Source organism: Ranitomeya variabilis, chromosome 3 (assembly GCF_051348905.1).
Source record: "Ranitomeya variabilis isolate aRanVar5 chromosome 3, aRanVar5.hap1, whole genome shotgun sequence".
Lineage (NCBI taxonomy): Eukaryota > Metazoa > Chordata > Amphibia > Anura > Dendrobatidae > Ranitomeya > Ranitomeya variabilis.
In genome coordinates, this window is record NC_135234.1 from 659894015 (window position 1) to 659914787 (window position 20773).

The following is a 20773-nucleotide window of genomic DNA, read 5'->3' on the forward strand; positions in this document are numbered from 1 at the left end:
GAGCCATGGAGTGCTTTGTGGATGAGGGTAGTAGTTTTGTACTGGATTCTGGAGTGGATGGGTAGCCAGTGTAATGACTGGCACAAGGTAGAGGCATCGGTGTAACGGTTGGTGAGGAATATGATCCTGGCAGCAGCATTCAGGACAGATTGGAGCGGGGAGAGTTTGGTAAGAGGGAGGCCGATTAGTAGAGAGTTACAATAGTCCAGACGAGAATGAATAAGTGAGACAGTAAGAGTTTTTGCAGAGTCAAAAGTAAGAAAAGGGCGAATTCTAGAAATGTTTTTGAGATGCAGATAAGAAGAGCGAGCCAGTGATCGGATGTGGGGGGTGAATGAAAGCTCGGAATCAAGGATGACCCCAAGACAGCGGGCATGTTGCTTTGGAGTAATGGTGGAACCGCACACGGAGATGGCAATGTCAGGCAAAGGTAGGTTAGTAGAGGGAGAGAAAACGAGGAGTTCAGTTTTTGACAGGTTCAGTTTCAGATAGAGGGAGGACATGATGTTAGAGACAGCGGTAAGACAATCACTGGTGTTTTCTAAAAAGGTCGGCGTGATAACAGGAGCAGAACTGTATAATTGGGTGTCGTCAGCATAGAGATGGTACTGGAAACCAAATCTACTGATTGTTTGACCAATAGGGGCGGTATACAAAGAGAAGAGGAGGGGGCCTAGGACCGATCCTTGAGGAACCCCAACAGTAAGGGGAAGGTGAAAGGAGGAGGTACCAGCAAAACATACAGTGAAGGATCAGTCAGAGAGATAGGAGGAGAACCAAGAGAGAACGGTGTCCTTGAGGCCGATGGAGTGGAGCATAGTGAGGAGGAGCTGATGATCCACAGTATCGAATGCTGCAGAGAGATCCAAGAGAATTAGCATGGAGTTGATATGGAAATTTGGGGTTGGATAAATTTATCCCTGTGTGTGCTGTGGCCGCTCCCAATAAGACTGAGTATTTTGAGCGCTCAAGGAATGAGACTGCACACCATGTTGTGTCAATAACATTCCATCAATACTGATACTTTATTGTACATACATAGTTTTTATGATAGCATATAGAAAGGGGTGGTTAGTTAATTACCATATTGTCTAGCTCCTCTGTCATTGGTTATCTAAACATATATGGAATATTGTGATTAACGCTCATATGACTGCTGATTAAGCAACTAGAATTAAGCTCTCTGCATGTAGGACAGAGTTGAGACACCTGATCAGCACTTAATACATCTGACACTGTTGGTCTGCCGTTTCAGCAAGATTCAGCTATATTCTAGGCATTATTTCAGGACATCTGGCCCAAGTTCCGCTTTTGAGATGGAAAACCCCATACAATCTGTCTGGCTTATATCAGTTCATGTCAGCCATTTTAAACCATTGATTATAATGTATATATTAGCTGTGAGTATATGAGTATATATGATTATAGAGGAGTATACATGCAAGTGAGATCTACATGATATGTATATTTCTATCACTTGCCCTAATCCTAGCCTCCTGTCCCAAAGCGCTGCAACTCTTTTGTGCTGTCGGTGAACTGACACAAGCCTAACTCCTGCGCCCCACTCCGTACAGACTTTTCGCAAATGGGCGGTCAGGAGATCTGTCCCTAACGGGGGTTCGTTGCAATCAGTCTCTTAGTCAATAGCATGTGTAGTGAGCGATGTGTAGTCTTTATCAGGTAGGTCATCTTTTCGGTCAGGCCACAACATCATTCTGGCTTGGATGTCACCTTCTGGTAGGGGAGCTTTCTTGCAATGCGATGAGTGGATCCAAGCGGGTCTTCCCTCCAGTTTCACAGAGTTTGGTGTCATCAGCAGCACTTGAACAGGACCATCAAATCTGGGATCGAGTGGTGTTCTCCTTACAAACTTTTTTCACCAACTCCCAGTCTCCTGGCTTCTAGGAGTGCATACCGGACACTGAATCTGGATCTGGCAATGAAGAAAAAAACTCGAGAATGGATGTTAGCAAGTTTCTTGGTGAGTTCAATTTACATAAGCAGACAAAAAGACAAAGTATCATATTGCATAATCAGCTGCTGAGGGAAAGGATACCCCTAACCTGGGACTAGAACCAAACAAAATTTCATATGGTGACAGCTTTCCTGGGCCTCTGGGAGTGTGCCTTACGCTAAGTAGTGTGATTGGGAGTGTGTAGGCCTAAGTCTGACCCTACTGCTGAATAGATCTCTCCGTGTGAGATTTGCTGTGAATGCGGGTCCCTGGTCACTCACTATCACTTCTGGGCCCCCATAGCCGCATATCTCGTCTCTGAGAGTAGCTTCTTTGCAGTAGTCTTTGCTGACTGGTTCCTCACTGGGAAAGCTTCTGGCCATCCTGAGAACACGTCCACGACCACAAGGGCATATTCGAATCCTCCACTTGGCGGCATTTCGATGTGGTCTTATCTGGATCCTCTGGAAGGGGTACAGTGGTCTGGCAAGACGATGTGTGGGAACTTCCTCCATTCTTCCAGGGATGCATTTGCCGCAGGTCAGACAGCTGCTAGTGAACTTGGCTGTTAGGGAGGGGATCCCTGGAGCGAACCAGTAAGCACCAATCGGATCATTCATCTGTGTCTTTAATCTGTGTGTGGGCCCATGTGCCCACTGGACCACCATAGGGTACATGCTTCGGGGGTAAACAGGGTTTGTAGTCCATTGAGTATACCCTTCCTTCTTCATGTGTTGCTCACTTCTGCATCCAGCATTCCTTCTTGTCCTTTGGGGCTTGCTCTTGCAGCTTTTTTGAGCAGATCCCAGGATGTCATCTTGTCAGGTTTCCTGTCTTCATCCGTCCTGTAGTAGCCGTCCGGCTCTACGACCTCTTCCACTTTTCCATATTGTCTTCCTTTGACTGCTTCTTTGGTTGCCATATCCGCCATGTTGTTGCCTCGTGCCTCTACTGTGTTTAGTTTTCCATGCGCTTTGACTTTTAGTACTGCCACCACTTTTGGAAGTTGAAGTGCGTTCAGCAGGTCCTTAATGGCTCCATGATGCTTCACGGTTGTTCCGCTTGCTGTGATGAAGTCCCTTGCAGCCCAGATGGGTCTGAAGTCGTGTGCTATGCCATGCAAATACCTTGACATTTTCTCAGTCTTGTCTTCTGCCATCTGGTAGGCCTTCATCAGCGCTATCAGTTCTGCTTCCTGGGCTGACAGACTAGGCGGCAGACTTCTGGACCACAGGATCTCTTGATTGCTGGTCACTGCACATCCCGTGTGGAATCTTCCTTCATCATCTGCAAATCTGGAGCCATCCACATAGAGGATCAACTCTGGGTTGGTCAGTGGCTCTTCTGCCACCTTGGGTAGTCCTGCTGTTTCCTGTTGCATGATGCGGAAGCAATCATGGTCATCCGTCCGGAGCAAATTCAGATCCCTGCAGAAGGTATCATGCAGATTTTGATCAGACTTTTTATCTGAGGGTCCATATCTGTATCCCCCCTTGGGAGTGGGAGTAGAGTGGACGGGTTGAGGACTGTGCATCTGGAGATGGTGACATTGTCGGGCAGGAGTAGAGAGCACTGGAGGTGAAGATGCCTGGCGGTGGAGAGATGTTTTGGCTGGGTTTGGTTGAGGATTGCTGAGATGTCATGCAGAGCCAGGATTTCCAATGGTTTTTCCACTGATGTCAGTAGTCCTGTCCAGGAGGGCGTGTGCTGCAACTGCTGCTCTAAAGTGGGAGGAAGAGGCTCCCCTTGCAACTGGATCCAGGCGAGCTGAAAAGTAGTCCAAAAGTCTCTGCTTTCCCCCCTGAAGCTGCGTCAGGACTCCAGTAGCAAGGCCTTCTTTTCTCATCAAGTAGAGACGGAATGGCTTCTCGTAGTCAGATAGGCCTAGTGCTGGCGCTGAGACTTCAGAGCCTTTTAACTTCTTGAACGAACTGAAGGCCACATCTGTCTGGAGGAACGGGGTCACGCTGACGTATTCACACAGAGGCTGCATTAGGACAGAAGCATCAGGGATCCAGGCTCTGCAATACGAAACTAGACCAAGGAAGGCCTGTAGCACCTTTGGAGTTGTTGGAGGAACCATCTTCTCCACTGTGGTCTTCCGGTCATCTGTCAGGCGTTTCGCCTGATGAGCAATACAGTGTCTCTGGAACGTAACTTGCTTCAGACACCACTGGACTTTGTTCTTTGAGATCTTGCAGTGCTGCTCCGCCAGGTAGAGTAGGAGATACAAGGAAATGGGCTTTATACGTGTCAAAGTCAATTGCACGAAGGAGTAGATTTTCCACGTATTGTAGCAGGGTTACTTCTGCATGTTCTGCAACCCAAGTTGGTGAGGACTGTGGACATTGCTTTGGTGAACTGTGAAGGGCTGTTCTGGGCCCACTGTGGCATCACTGTCCATGTGTGGTGTCCCCCCTGGTGCATTAAGGCAAACAGGAACTGGTCTTCCGGATGAAGGGGAACACTGGAGAAAGCATTAGCCAGGTCGGTCACTGTGAACACTTTTGCTGTGGCAGGCACGTTCGTGAGCAGCATGTGTGCGGATCCGGCACAATTGGAGTTTCAAACACCGTGACATCATTCACAGCTCTCAGGTCATGTAATATTCTGAACTTCGCTGGCTCTCCTTTTACAGTCTTTTTATTGACCGGGAAAAGTGGAGGATTGCAAGGCGATGTGCAAGGAACAATGTTTCCTATTTCCAGGTACACCTTCGGTTGGTCAGAGGCAGCTTGACTCTAGGCCTGGCATGGGCCTTACGAGGGTACGGGGTATCTGGCTTGAGTGACACCCGTACTGGGGCAACTTGAGGTTTTCTCACGTCCTGGGGTCTCTCAGATCATAGACTTTCCGGTACTACGTCCAGTACCTCCTTGAGTAGGCCTCATCGGTTGCTTAAGGTTCTTGTAGGACCGCCAGCATGACTCTTCTTGGGTCAGGGATGAAGAAAGTGTCACTGTCCCATCTTCCTGGAACACTGTGGTTGCCTTCAGCTTCTGCAATAGGTTCGCTCCCAGCAGGTTGAGTGGAAGGTCTTTGACACCACAAACTGGGACAGGATAGAGTGTCCTGGCTGAGTGCACATGCTCAGTGGCTTTGTAAGCTGAGAATGTCTGACTTGACCATCAATGCCCATGCGAGGCACAGAGGATTCTGATAGGCAGGTGGGATCAGCGAGTTCCACAGGTGTCATCACACTTCTGGCTGCACCACGTTGGATCTGACAACGCCATCCATTTTAAGGGTAATTTGAGGTATTGGTCTTGCAGATGACGTTTTACATGTCAGGAGCGTAGTGTCTTGCGGACCTGGCTTGCTTGCCTCTGTCCTATGGACGGGGTACTTCACTGCTTTCTGCACTTCTTCCTTGACCTGTTTCTCTGGACCAACTCTTGGGTTGCATGGGTCCAGTCTCTTCTTGGGCGTGGGTGCTTTGCACTGGTTCCGGAAATGGCCAAACTTGCCACAGATGCAACACTTGACACTTCTTCTGTCTTCGTAGGGTGGTTGCGCTTCCAAGTCAGTGGTCACCATGAGAGGGGCTATCTTCTGCACCCCTGGTTGGGACTCAATCCCTTTGGCTACTGTGGACAAAGGCATGATGGGTACTGTAGCGGCAGTGGGGTCCGGCCTGCTGATTGAAGCTGCGGTGGTAAGATGGGGCCTGCAGGTGCATTCGTGGCGAGGCCCGGGGGTGCCATGAGACCGGCGGCTGCATCCAACCCAAGGTCTTGGGGCATTACAGGGGCTGCGGCTGCATCTGCCATCACTTCTTACCCCTGGTTTGACATAGCTTCTCCCCTTTGCTAACCTTATTGAGGTCGGTGTCTCCTCTCTGGAGTCTGCAGCGGTTCTTCTGGTGTGTTGATCGGCACTTTGCAGCGTCTTCACCTCTGGCTCCCCTTTTGGCGTTCTCAGCAGCACGGCACCCGTTTCCTTTGCGCTCTTTGTGGTGCTATAATGGCGGCAGTTTTGGCAACAATCTGCAATAAACAGTCTCCTAGGCGCACATAAAACATTTTTGCTGGGTCAGTCCACTGCTATTGACCTGTTCTCAGGCCTAGCCACTATCAGTGGTTTCCTGATTGGCTGTCTCAGTCCATGCACAAAGGCCTGTGCCAACATTTGCCTGTGTATCTGGTCTTGAATGGTGAAGCCCAAGTCTTGGAATACTTGCATTACTCTGCCATGAAACTTCTTTACAGACTCTGTCTTGTCTTGGCTCATGTCATGTAAGATGAGGGTTTGTCCTGCCAATCTGCCTTTGGCCCACTCTCTGAGCTGTTCAATTAGCTTTGGCCCTGACTCCCAAGCGTGTACATCTAATTCTGCTGGAAGTTTGAATTGTTCCTTCATGATGGGCCAGAGTGCATCACCTGCTTCTATTTCCATTCATGGCCCAGAGATCATTCCAGGTGGCTGCATATGTTCGCTGGTTCTGCTACATTCTTCGGTAAAATGGCATGGGATGCATCCCTGGGTCTGGAAGATTGTCATCTGACTTGAAGTGCAGTGCACATAGTGTAATGGTGGTGCCTCTATCTGCCCCTGCATTCTTGGTGCCTGTGGGTTTCTTTTCCTAGTACTGGACAGCATGTATGATGTTCCCTCTTCATCTTCATCAGAGGAATAGTTGTGATAACGTGTACTGGGGTCATACACTGACTGATTTTGGACTCAGAAATTGCCTTTCTTTTTCTCTGTGTGTGTGGATGTCTCCCCCCTTGCTGAAGCTGTGATGGATTAGGCTTATAGTTTCATGTTGGTGTGAATGTAGGCAGCTCTGACCGGTGCTGAAGTTGTACATTATCAATACATGGTGATGATGATTAGATGATGATGTCAGTACTCCCCCCTCTGCACCCAGGGCTGAGCTGTCTGCTGCCTGATACGTCTGGGGGTTGCCCACTGCAGGGGTGGGATTTTCACCTTCTTTCCCCGATATCACAACTGGCAATGGCTGGACTGTGCCAGGGGCATAGAAGGAGAACCTTGTGCTGTAAGCACCACATTGTTTGAATTGGGCGTTGGCCCAGCCGGCAACGCAGAGGAAGAAAGAGGAAGAAGAAGGGGGAGGGGTTGATGAGTGAGACAAAGGAAGAGAGAGAGAGAGGAGAAGAGAGGAGTGGAGATGGGTGTGGTGGGGGAGTGGAGAAGGAGGAGAGAGAGAGAGTGAGGAGAAGAGGGAGGAGAAGATGGAAGGTGTGGAGGAGAGAGATAAGGAGGAGAATAGGTGTGGTGGGGGGGTGGAGGAGGAGAGAGATAAGAGGGTGAGGAGAAGAGGGAGGAGAAGAGGTGTGGAGAAGAGAGATAGAGAGGAGAATAGAGGAGTGGAGAGAGAGAAAAGTGTGGAGAAAGAGGAGAGCGGGAGAGAAGAATGAGGAGAGAAAGAGTGACAGAGAAAAAGGAGAATAGAGAAGAACGAGAACAATAGAGTGGAGCAATGATGCCTTCTCTCTGCAGGGAGAGACGGTGCGCACCACATACTGTGCAAACATAACTACCTATACCATGGATTCTGCTAAAAGCAGACTGCACTGATCCGATATTTCCCGTCTTATACACACAAAAAACCACTTCCTGGTTTGCTCACATAACTTTCTGTACCACCTAAACGATGTAAGCTCTGCTGCCACTTCATACCATGTATTAGTTAGCCCCACGTTGGGCGCCATTTGATATGGAAATTTTAGGTTGGATAAATTTATCCCTGTGTGTGCTGTGGCCGCTCCCAATAAGACTGAGTATTTTGAGCGCTCAAGGAATGAGACTGCACACCATGTTGCGTCAATAACATTCCATCAATACTGATACTTTATTGTACATACATAGTTTTTATGATAGCATATAGAAAGGAGTGGTTAGGGGTGGTTAGTTAATTACCATATTGTCTAGCTCCTCTGTCATTGGTTATCTAAACATATATGGAATATTGTGATTAACGCTCATATGACTGCTGATTAAGCAACTAGAATTAAGCTCTCTGCATGTAGGACAGAGTTGAGACATCTGATCAGCACTTAATACATCTGACACTGTTGGTCTGCCGTTTCAGCAAGATTCAGCTATATTCTAGGCATTATTTCAGGACATCTGGCCCAAGTTCCGCTTTTGAGATGGAAAACCCCATACAATCTGTCTGGCTTATATCAGTTCATGTCAGCCATTTTAAACCATTGATTATAATGTATATATTAGCTGTGAGTATATGAGTATATATGATTATAGAGGAGTATACATGCAAGTGAGATCTACATGATATATATATTTCTATCACAGAGTAGTGACCATTAGATTTAGCTGTTAGTAGGTCATTAGAGACTTTAGTGAGGGCAGTTTCAGTAGAGTGTAAAAAGCGGAAACCAGATTGAAGAGGGTCGAGAAGAGAGATAGCGGGTAAGACGGGAGTGGACCAGGCGTTCAAGGAGTTTAGAGATGAAGGGAAGATTAGAGACAGGTCTATAATTAGCCACACAGTTTTGATCGAGGGATGTTTTTTTAAGTAATGGATGTATGATGGCATGCTTAAATAAGGAGGGAAAAATACCGGAAGTGAGGGAAAGGTTGAATATTTTTGTTATGTGAGAGGTGACAGCCGGGGAAAGGGACTGGAAGAGATGTGACGGAATGGGGTCACTGGTGCAAGTGGTCGGGCGAGAAGATGCAAGGAGCCTGCTTACTTCTTCTGTAACTGGTTCAAAGTCAGAGAGTGAACTAGATGCACTGGGAGAGGGAGGACTGTGCATGGTATGAAGTGATTGGGAGATGATTTCCTGTCGAATGTGGTCAATTTTTTCTTTGAAGTAATTGGCCAGATCATCAGCGCGGAGATCTGTGGTTGGGGCCTGCTCTCTTGGGTTGAGTAGGGACTGGAAAGTGTCAGAGACGTTTAGGGTTATTTGACAGTGAGGTGATGAGGGTGTTGAAATAGGTTTGTTTGGAGAGGTGAAGGGCAGAGTTGTATGTTTTTAGCATGAACTTATAATGGATGAAATCTTCAGGTAGATTCGATTTTCTCCACAGACGTTCGGCGCACCTGGAGCACCGCTGCAGGAAACGTGTTTGCAGCGTGTGCCACGGTTGTCGCCGTCTGTGCCGAGTTGTTCTATGTATAGGAGGTGCAGTTGTCTTGTTCCACGCAAAGAGTCTCCTGAGTTATCCCCTATAATTATTACAGTGCAGTATAGTGCACAACACTAACGGAGCCCAATGTGGCTTGACAGATGTACATCAGGGAATCAGAGCACAGTTCACAGGAAGTCAACAAGTCCTTCCTGAGCGGTACGAATGCGTCACTCACAGGCCCGAAGCTTCTGTCACCTTGTGTCACAGGAGCCAGCGGGCACACGGCAAGATTCTGGTCACAGTCTTTATGAGTTACTGCAGGGAAGCCAGAGTGAGGGCCTGCGCTCTTCTGGTGCTCAGTAGTCGGAGCACCCTCTGGTCCCTGCCACGCGTTGTTTCTTCCCGCCAAGTCTGTCTACTTACATGAGCGCTCAGGCTTTTTCTTAGTAGCCACGCCCCCCGTGAATTCACTTTAGCATTCAGTTGTAAACTATATTGCAAAGTAAAAGAAAATTGGAAATGTAGTATCCCCAAAATAAATTAAATTATTTATGTAAAGCTATGTTCACACCTGCATTTTTAAATTCCCTTTCAATGTTCTGTTTTGTGGAACTTGATGTACGTTTGTCTTTTTTCAACTGCACTAAGTAACTGATCATTGACTTTCTGGCTTCTGTTTAGTTCCATTTTTTCAACAAAACAAAAATCACAGCAGGTATCCAAATTGAAAAATGGAGAACCAGTTTTCAAAGTGCGGATGTGAACAGAGCTTAAAAAGGACTAAAATAAAGGGGTTGTCACGACTGTCGTTGTCCTGTTCCCCAGATTACTTCTGATGGTGAAGATGCCAGAGCCATGTACCTTGCCTTAGCTCCTCAGTCCCCCCTTAGTCTATACCCTTCCCCCACCCAGGGAAAAGGGGAGTAATGGTGTACCATACTACACCAACCAGATTAACAAGGTAATATGAACAGGGATGGAAAATACCAAACATGCAAATATACTCATACACACAACAGAGGTAAACACTGGGGAGTGGAGGATGGGTATTACATCAAAGTAGGAAAAGAAAGGGAATTATCACACACTCAAAACCTAGAAACAGTCACAGATAAATTCACCAAACACCTTCTCCAGTAACAAACCTCCAACAACCTCCAGCTATGCAGCATAAGCTAACTTTGACAATGAGTGCTAGCCAGGGCCTAGATTATATAGTAAATGGGAGTGGTTAACAATGCACAGCTGAGCCTTAACACAGGAAATCCTTCAAGGGTTCTCAACGAAGCAGATTAACCCCTCACTGCTAAAATAAACTTGCATTGTTTAATATGAAGGTGAAATACTTCTAATCAGGAGTAGGAGAAATCAAAGGCTGCGGTCTTCTTGCTCCTCTCTGTTGTGGTAAACTCGTGACAAGGGTGCTTCCATCTCATACTTTTCACATATATACACGATATGCCATAAAAGTACAGTAGATCCAGGTCTAACTAATGGGACCATCATCTATTTTGGGTACGGGGCCCAATCATGCTTTGTGTTTAGTGGAGTGGTTGTTGGAATTCCCTTATAAATTACTGGCAATTCCGACCACGTCTCCACAGACAGCGGCACACATCGGGCCCTCTTCTTTAGAATGATGCGTGGTATAAATGGACAAGATAGGAATACCACTTTAATATAAAAGATTTGGTAATGTTTGTCATTTTCTTCTATTTCACCATTTGTGTTTCAGATTTTTATTCATCTTGCTGGGGCCAGTAGGAAAAGCACAACAATACCATGAGATTGGCCGATCAATGGCTACCATAATGACAGATGAGGTATGGTGTTCTGTATGTTAACCTAATGTGTCTATACGAGAGGATAACATAGCTTGGAGTGAAGTTTTGGGTAATCTGGCATATGTTGCATAACATTGTTTTCTTTTGATAACGCATTGTTCTATATGATCAGTTTTATTGGTTTTGCCAAGAGCCTCTCACCAGGGTCAGTCTTTGCTCTATACACTGTGTGCAGAATTATTAGGCAAGTTGTATTTTGATCAAATAATATTTTTAAACATGTAGTCCTACTCCAAGCTGTTCAGACTTGAGAGCCGACTACCAATTAAGTGAATCAGGTGATGTGCATTTCTGTAATGGTGTTGTCTAATGACATCAAAACCCTATATAAGGTGGAGGTGGGGTACTGTTACCAGCTGGTATCATCAAAGATGAACTTGTGGGACCTTTTCGGGTTGAGGATGGAGTGAAACTCAACTCCCAGACCTACTGCCAGTTTCTGGAAGACAACTTCTTCAAGCAGTGGTACAGGAAGAAGTCGGTATCGTTCAAGAAAAACATGATTTTCATGCAGGACAATGCTCCATCACATGCCTCCAACTACTCCACAGCGTGGCTGGCCAGTAAAGGACTCAAAGAAGAAAAAATAATGACATGGCCCCCTTGTTCACCTGATCTGAACTCCATAGAGAACCTGTGGTCCCTCATAAAATGTGAGATCTACAGGGAGGGAAAACAGTACACCTCTCGGAACAGTGTCTGGGAGGCTGTGGTGGCTGCTGCACCCAATGTTGATCATAAACAGATCAACAACTGACAGAATCTATGGATGGAAGGCTGTTGAGTGTCATCATAAAGAAAGGTGGCTATATTGGTCACTAATTTTGGGGGGTTTTGTTTTTGCATGTCAGAAATGTTTGTTTCTAAATTTTGTGCAGTGATATTGGTTTACCTGGTGAAAATAAACAAGTGAGATGGGAATATATTTGGTTTTTATTAAGTTGCCTAATAATTCTGCACAGTAATAGTTACCTGCACAAACAGATAGTCTCCTAAGATAGCCAAATCTAAAAAAAAAAGCCCACTCCAACTTCCAAAAATATTAAGCATTGATATTTATGAGTCTTTTGGGTTGATTGAGAACATAGTTGTTGATCAATAAGAAAAATAATCCTTTAAAATACAACTTGCCTAATAATTCTGCACACATTGTATTTACCTGTTTAGTTGATTGGAAATCAGCAAAAAATGCTTTAATTGTTCAGAATCATTATTTAATACTGTGTGTGTGTCCTTAATGCCTCAAAGTGAGCTAAATCATATGGTGGGGGCTTCAAAGGAAAGGGTATCATGAATGGCGCAGAGAAACCTGAGTTATGTATTATAATAAGGTTTAAAAGCCAAATCTGACTCTGATGGCAGGATTGTATAAAATGTCAACCGGCGTCCTTGCCAATTACCGTCATAAACTATTAATGCGTTTAAAGATTTTCCATGATGTTGCTTACAAAGCGAAGGACAGAGGAGACTTGTTAGCTGGGATTGACGAGTTCTTGGATCAAGTAACTGTGCTCCCACCTGGAGAATGGGACCCATCCATCAGAATTGAGCCACCAAAGAACGTTCCTTCTCAAGTGAGTCTCAGCATGACCGGAACTTCATCGTACTGAAATACATTTACTGTAACATCCAGAAAGTGAAAACGTAATTGGTATAAAGCATCACTGGTCCTCTATAGATATATCCAGGCTTATTCACCTATAGATCCACAGCTTGAAACTAATTGCCGCCTCATACATGTGATAAAACTGGAAATAAATGGGTTAATCAGCACTGCCGTTGAAGAATGACGAGATCTAGAATCCAATTGTAAGCGGTTTATTGGTCAACGCTTTTCAAAGTTTTACAACTTCTTCATCAGGACAAACCACAATATGATATTTGATATTGTGGTTTGTCCTGATCAAGAAGTTGTAAAATTTTGAAACATGTTGACCAATAAACCACTTACAATTGGATTCTAGATCTCTTCATTCTTCTTAAACGGCAGTGCTGATTAACCCATTTTTTTTCCAGTTTTTTTATCACATGCACAGAGATTATGTCTCCTAAGTGCTATAGAGTAGTTAAAAAGCCTAACTGCCATAGAAACAAAAATTATTTTTACTTATGTTCATGGTTATCCAGGACTATTTTTTTACAATGATCCTAAGATCTAACAGGCAGGTAGTTTCTAACTACCTGCCTGTTGTATCTGGCGCTGTTCTCTACCGGTAGAGGGGGATCACAGACCACTCCTGCCGGCGATAAGCTGCTTCCACTGACATCACGTTGTCAGAGCAGCAGGTTCTCTTCCACTCAGCTCCGTCAATTGGGAGAGACTGCTGTCGTCATGCTGATTGACAGCTGGATCCCCCTTGTCTAACTGGGGATTTGGCTACCAAACAGCATGACGCAAGCAGTCACGCCCCATCGACAGAGCAAAACAGTAGAACAATTGTAAGACTATTTAGAAAGTTGCTTAAAGGGCTTTTCTGGTTTTAATATTTTATCATCCATAGACTGGCAGAGGATTGAACTAATAAATTGGGCTGATACAGCCCAACAGCGCTCTGCAACTGCCCCAGTGTCTGTTTACAGGCTGCGGCAGTCAACTTATGACTACAGTGCACATCACCACTGCAGTCAATCACTGACCTCAGCATCTCAGCCAAAGTATGGCAGCAATGGAGAGCCGAGGATGGTGCAGAAAAAGGGGAGTACCATGTCCATTTATTGTTTTAACAATCTGGTAGCCTTTGGATGATAAAATGTGAACACTGGAAGCAAACCATAAAATCAAAAATTATATGCAAGGAGCATTGCCTCAAAAAACAGGAGAATTTGCCCTGGCTACATCTATCCAAGAAAAATCTATGATTTAGCTGGCATCGTTATGCCATATTTTATAGTAATGGGGTTGCTCATCTATCCGTGTAATGAACCGAGGTTGCGTTGCAGTTCTGTAGAACCCCTGACCGTTTGCGTATAATGAATCAATGTGCTATTCACACAACGATAACTGGGTAAGCAGCGATGTGTTCCTCCATCATTGCATCTCACTGTAAAAGGTTTTATTGCTTAATCATCCTTCAGGAGAAAAGGAAGATGCCGGGAGTCCCCAATGGAAATGTCTGCCATGTGGATCCTGAGCCGGAGCACGAGCACAGCGGACCTGAACTTCAGCGCACGGGGAGGTCAGTGAGTGTGGCGTGTAGTATTGTGAAGCAGCGGCAGAAGCCCCGCGTCCACCCAGGAGAGCAGGGTCACGGGCCGACTCGGCCCTACACTGTGTCCTGATTACAACGGTCTTCTAGAATCAGGATGTACGTGGCAGCCAGAATCTGCAGGATAGATGTGATGGGGGCGGAGAGGTGACATTTTTATGAAATGCCGCACACATCTGAATCTGCAAACTCTATGTAACATGAAATATGTGGAAGTTTCAGCATCTTCAATCTGTAAATGAAGACGCCCGCGGATCACCTGTGGAGACTTACATGCGGTGCGTCTTTCCAGACCGCAGCATGTCTATTTATCTTGCAGAGACGTGAGTCTCACGCAAGATAAATGTCACCCATACAATGAAGAAATATATCTTGGTACCGTGTTAGCCAGTAGATAGAAAAATATTTAGAATTGAGAGTCCTCAGTGGTTGATACCTTTTAATGGCTAACTGAAAAGATGGTAACAAATTGCAAGCTTTCGAGACTACATACGTCTCTTCATCAGGCATAGACTAAAACAAATTCTGAAGAATCACATATTTATGCACAACATAGTATAGAAAAAAAAAAAAAAGGGAGAGGCTTATCCATGGTTTTTTTCCCCTCTCCCTTTTTTTTTTCTATACTATGTTGTGCATAAATATGTGATTCTTCAGAATTTGTTTTAGTCTTTGCCTGATGAAGAGACGTATGTAGTCTCGAAAGCTTGCAATTTGTTACCTTTTAATGGCTAACTGAAAAGATGGTATCAACCACTGAGGACTCTCAATTCTAAATATTTTTCACCCATACAATGGACGGTTCAGTGATCACATGCGTTCAAAAGCCGGCAACAGTTTGGACAACAGCGGACATGTGCTGCGTCCACTGCGCTGCCACTTACTGACCGTGTGCACCTACCCTAATATTCCATTTCTAAATTAAAGCAGTGCAGCATTACTCATTACTTCTATCTGTAAAAACATGATGTAACCTCACTCTGCAATTAATGAATTCATGAAGTCCACTATTGTGTATATTATAGAAAAATTAAGTACTTGGTTTACAATTTTGATTAAAAGTGTATAAGCTCATTTACTAAGTCATCTTGTCATTGGTAGATGGTAGTGATGAGCGAACGTGCTGGGATAAGATGTTATCGGAGCATGCTCATGTGCTAACCGAATGTCTTCGACGTGCTCGAATAATATGTTTGAGTCCCCACGGCTGTTTGTTAGGCAATCTCAGCATGTGTTTCGGCTGATGAACAGCTGTGAGACATACAGACGCAGGGACTCAAACATTATTCGAGCTCGCCGAAGACACTCAGTTAGCACAGGAGCATGCTCCAATAACATCTTATCTATATCTTTATCTATAAAGTCAGAATTGAGTCAAAAGATGCAAGCACTTCCCTGATTCTAACCCTGGGGCCATTATTGCCTATTATTTCTTACATAAAATCACATTGCATCAAGAAGTAAAGAAAAATTCCTTTAATCCGGCACTACAGTGTGTCCGTAAAGTCATGGTGCACTTTTATAGTTTACATTTTGGCGCCCTTTCTCTGGCCCGATCATATCAGACCTGTTCATGAGGAGAGATAACAAGAACCAATCAAACAACACAAACTAATTTAAGCTGTTGCTGAGCCCCCAGTCAGATTAACCCCTGATAAACTGAACTCTGATTAATACACTGCCAGGTCTGTGACATCATGCAACCTCAAGCTTATGTTATCGTTTGGATGTGTGTAGGGCAACAATTGGAGCCCACATCGAACTGCACTGAATAGGTATGAAACTGGGAGCGTTTTTCTTTTATTTGGAGCAGATTTCACATTTCTATCATTTTTTGTTGCTTTCCAGTGACTGGTCAAAAGTGCACCATGACTTTATGGACACACTGTATATTGGATAGTAATTATAGTCCATTGCTAGTCTGGAATCTCACAAGACTCAAAGCATAAAATTGATTTAAAAAAATAGAGACATGTCAGACTTCGATCCAACATGCAAATCACACATTGCCAATTCATGTCAATGGGTCAAGGAAAAAGAAAAAAAAAAACAATCGGGCATGACACAGATGTCATCAGTGTAGCCTCCTAGGGCTGTTTGATTTTCACTGTGTAGTACAGTGTTTCCCAGCTCCAGTCCTCACGGCCCCCCGCACGCCAACATATCATGTTTTTTCAATTTCCTTAGTGATGGCATTATAATCAGTGAATTAGATGATCGCAGGTTCTCACTTGTGCAATGAGGGAAGCCTGAAGACATGATCTGTTGGGGGATGGGGATGTGAGGTTTGGAGTTTGGGAAACATGGGTCTAATGGATAGGAGACGTATGGAACCTTTATTTTTTTGCGTACATAAAAAGTGGAAGCCACCCCGATGGTAAAATCAGGCACACAACAAACAAACTGATAAAAGCTTGATACAACAACTACATAAAATTGTGCACTTTCACCACTCAAAATCTGAAAATCCTAATTTAAATTGACCCCAATATTATATACTCTCTTGGCCTTTTCAACACGTCCATATTTAAACACATACATGAAATATTGGTGCCAGTGTCCTCAGTGTTATGGATTTGTGTGCGATCCGTGTGCCTGTTTGTACCGTCAGTGCTTTGGATCAGTGTGTCATCAGTATATCATCAGTGTAAGGTCCGTTTCCACCATCAGTGTGTCATCAGTGTTTGGTCCATTTTTACCATCAGTGTGTCATCAGTGTTTGGTCCATTTTTACCATCAGTGTCTCATCAGTGTTTGGTCTATTTTTTCCATCAGTATGTCATCAGTGTAAGGACCGTGTGTCTGTTTATACCATCAGTGTGTCATCAGTGTTTGGTCTGTTTTTTCCATCAGTATGTCATCAGTGTTTCGTCTGTTTTTACCATCAGTGTCTCATCAGTGTTTGGTCTATTTTTTCCATCAGTATGTCATCAGTGTAAGGACCGTGTGTCTGTTTATACCATCAGTGTGTCATCAGTGTTTGGTCTGTTTTTTCCATCAGTATGTCATCAGTGTTTAGTTTGTTTTTACCATCAGTATGTCATCAGTGTAAGGACCGTGTGTCCGTTTATACCATCAGTGTGTCATCAGTGTAAGGACCGTGTGTCCGTTTATACCATCAGTGTGTCATCCGCCTTTCATCTTTTTACCATCAGTGTGTTATCAGTGTATGGTCTGTTTTTATCGTCAGTGTGTCATCAGTGTTTGGTCTGTTTTTACCGTCAGTGTGTTATCAGTGTTTGGTCTGTTTTTACCGTCAGTGTGTCATCAGTGTTTGGTCTGTTTTTACCGTCAGTGTGTCATCAGTGTTTGGTCTGTTTTTACCGTCAGTGTGTCATCAGTGTTTGGTCTGTTTTTATCGTCAGTGTGTTATCAGTGTTTGGTCTGTTTTTACGATCAGTGTGTCATCAGTGTTTGGTCTGTTTTTACCGTCAGTGTGTCATCAGTGTTTGGTCTGTTTTTACCGTCAGTGTGTCATCAGTGTTTGGTCTGTTTTTACCGTCAGTGTGTTATCAGTGTTTGGTCTGTTTTTACCATCAGTGTGTCAGCAGTGTTTGGTCTATTTTTACCATCAGTGTGTCATCAGTGTTTCGTCTGTTTTTACCATCAGTGTCTCATCAGTGTTTGGTCTATTTTTTCCATCAGTATGTCATCAGTGTAAGGACCGTGTGTCTGTTTATACCATCAGTGTGTCATCAGTGTTTGGTCTGTTTTTTCCATCAGTATGTCATCAGTGTTTAGTTTGTTTTTACCATCAGTATGTCATCAGTGTAAGGACCGTGTGTCCGTTTATACCATCAATGTGTCATCAGTGTAAGGACCGTGTGTCCGTTTATACCATCAGTGTGTCATCCGTCTTTCATCTTTTTACCATCAGTGTGTTATCAGTGTATGGTCTGTTTTTATCGTCAGTGTGTCATCAGTGTTTGGTCTGTTTTTACCATCAGTGTGTTATCAGTGTTTGGTCTGTTTTTACCGTCAGTGTGTTATCAGTGTTTGGTCTGTTTTTACCGTCAGTGTGTTATCAGTGTTTGGTCTGTTTTTACCATCAGTGTGTCATCAGTGTTTTTCACAGATGGATAAATAAATAAATTACCAATCTTATCCTTTGCAGTGTTAAATACGGACAGCACACGGACTGTACACTAATGTCATCCATGTGCTGTATGTGTCTTTCACTGATCTATAGACTTATATTGGCCCTTTTCATCCGTGATGCTTGAAAAAAAAAAAAACAGATATGCCTCTGTGAGTTTTGCACAATTACACGGACCATGTAAAAATACTGACATGTGAATAGCACCATAGATTATAATGGGTACGTGTTCTGTCTGTGAAAAAACGGACAGCACACGAATGTGCCACACGGACGTCTGAATGAGGCCTTTAGTGCGTGTCCCATGTTCATCGGTCTAGGACACTGAGATGTGGGAACTGACCTAGACTTGATTCATGATATGGCTCATTCGGCTCCTCTACATATGTGCTGCCTACAGATGAGGTTCATTAGTGACTGTGGCTGCATATTCTAGATGCGATATCACAGAGACACTTGGGGTTACTGCGTTTGTACATGTGTACTTGTATATTGATATTAGTGATAATGTGTATATATATTAGTTACTGTAACTACAGAAAAGAGATGAGCCATAACTATAGAGAAAAAAGGCAAAAAATCTCTACTTTTTAGTCAACATCAGAAAATGTTCCACTTCTAAGAATCGGAGTAAATTACCAATGTTTTTCTGTGATGTATTTTTGCCATGACTATAAATGCCATACATACATGCAGTACAGTGAGTGCAGGAGGCCTATGTGATGGCGCACATCATCTGATTAGTAGCATTGTGTATGGCCTCCGCCAGTGACGGGCACGATGACAGGAGGGTTCTTCTCAGATTCCAGGTGTGGAGGCGCGATATTCCAGCCTTTCCACAGTATAGCTTTGCCCCCGGTGATCTGCCTGGCAGTGAAGCCCCCTCTCTATTATTCATTGCAGGCTATTTGGCGGTCTGGTGGTAGACATAAAAAGGAAAGCTCCTTGGTACTGGAGTGACTACAGGGATGCGCTGAGCTTGCAGTGTGTGGCTTCTTTCCTCTTCCTATACTGTGCTTGCATGTCTCCGGTCATCACATTTGGGGGTTTACTTGGAGAAGCGACAGAAGGTCGAATAGTAAGGAAATTCCATGTGCCTAATTCTGACTAGATCCATCCTCACCTATCTTCATGTTGATTACAAGCCCGCCTAGAAAACCTTGCTCATTAGATCAGCTGTTAAACTGCCATCACTTACCTCTAATCAGGATAATCCCAATCTTTGGCTTTATTTTAAGCACCGAACGGATCTGCGCTCTGTGTAATGACCAATTAATGGCTTTACAGCTTTACAGCTTTCTCCACAATCTTAATGCTGGTTGTAATATACAGATTAATGAATATTCCCAATTATGTTACTGTGACACTGATACATAACAATCTTAATTTACCAGCGTGGGCAAATCACTTCTAGTAATATATTGCAGCAATTCAATCCCATCTCCACATCCTCACCGCTGTTTTATGTGTTTTTACATTAGATTTGTATTGACGTGTTGTCCACCATGTACTCCGAATAAACTGGTGTTTGTGCCCCTACAGAGTGCAATAGAATCCTTGTTTGGTGCTTCTATGACCGGAATCGCCTATTCCTTGTTTGCTGGACAACCCCTCACCATTTTGGGGAGCACAGGACCTGTCTTGGTGTTCGAGAAAATTCTTTTCAAGTTTTGCAAGTAAGACGAATTTTCTCATGTTTGATATATTAGAGAATCGAAGTCTGATTCTGGAATAAAATCAGATTATGCACAGTTTAGTAGGAACGTAATCGTACACAGAATAAAAAATATGGAATATGCTCCCTCATGTGTGATATATTATGTATTATGTCCCTTTTTCGGTCAGTGTTCTAAGGGTTAATGACGTATCGAACACAGCACATAAATTTAAACCATTTGGACCACAAAGTGCTTTCATGTTAATAACCTACGACTCTATATTTTTGTCTATGTCCTGCATTTGTGGCCCTATGTGGTCTGTTTGGATAGACTGGTAATACGGTGCCCTGTAGAAGTAAATGGGCCCATACTGTACCTCCAATATCACACAGATGCATATATAATGTGTTCCAAATTATTATACAAATTTTATTTAAGTGTCATAAAGATTTAATTGTTTTGTTTTTTCAAATAAACTCATGGATGGTATTATGTCTCAGGGCTCAATGGATCACTGAAATCAATCTTAAACACATGTGATAATTCGTTTTCCAGGTGATTATAATTAAAGGAAAACTACTTAAAAATGATGTTCCACATTATTAAGCAGGCCACAGTTTTCAAGTAACGTGGGAAAGAAAAAGGATCTCTCTGCTGCCGAAAAGCATCAAATAGTGCAATGCCTTGGTCAAGGGATGAAAACATTAGATATTTCCCGAAAACTTAAGCGTGATCATCGTACTGTTAAGAGATTTGTGGCTGAATCTGAGCACAGATGTGTTTGTGCTGATAAAGGCATAATGAGGAAGGTTTCTGCCTGGCAAGTTCATCGGATTAAGAGAGCAGCTGCTAAAAAGCCATTACAAACCAGCAAAGAGATATTTGAAGCTGCTGGTGCCTCTGGAGTCCCTCGAACCTCAAGGTGTAGGATCCTTCAAAGGCTTGCT

General features: G+C 44.0%; 1 protein-coding gene across 2 annotated transcripts in view; it reads left to right on the forward strand.

Annotated features, from left to right (window-relative positions):
• Positions 1 to 20773, forward strand: part of SLC4A8 (solute carrier family 4 member 8) — a 305062-nt gene that overhangs the window by 238457 nt on the left and 45832 nt on the right. For both annotated transcript variants that reach the window (XM_077297836.1, XM_077297837.1), the window contains 5 exons: positions 10758 to 10845; positions 12294 to 12440; positions 13942 to 14042; positions 19072 to 19246; positions 19711 to 19844. In XM_077297836.1, the coding sequence (XP_077153951.1) occupies positions 10758 to 10845; positions 12294 to 12440; positions 13942 to 14042; positions 19072 to 19246; positions 19711 to 19844 (645 nt within the window). The remainder of the gene's footprint in view (positions 1 to 10757; positions 10846 to 12293; positions 12441 to 13941; positions 14043 to 19071; positions 19247 to 19710; positions 19845 to 20773) is intronic.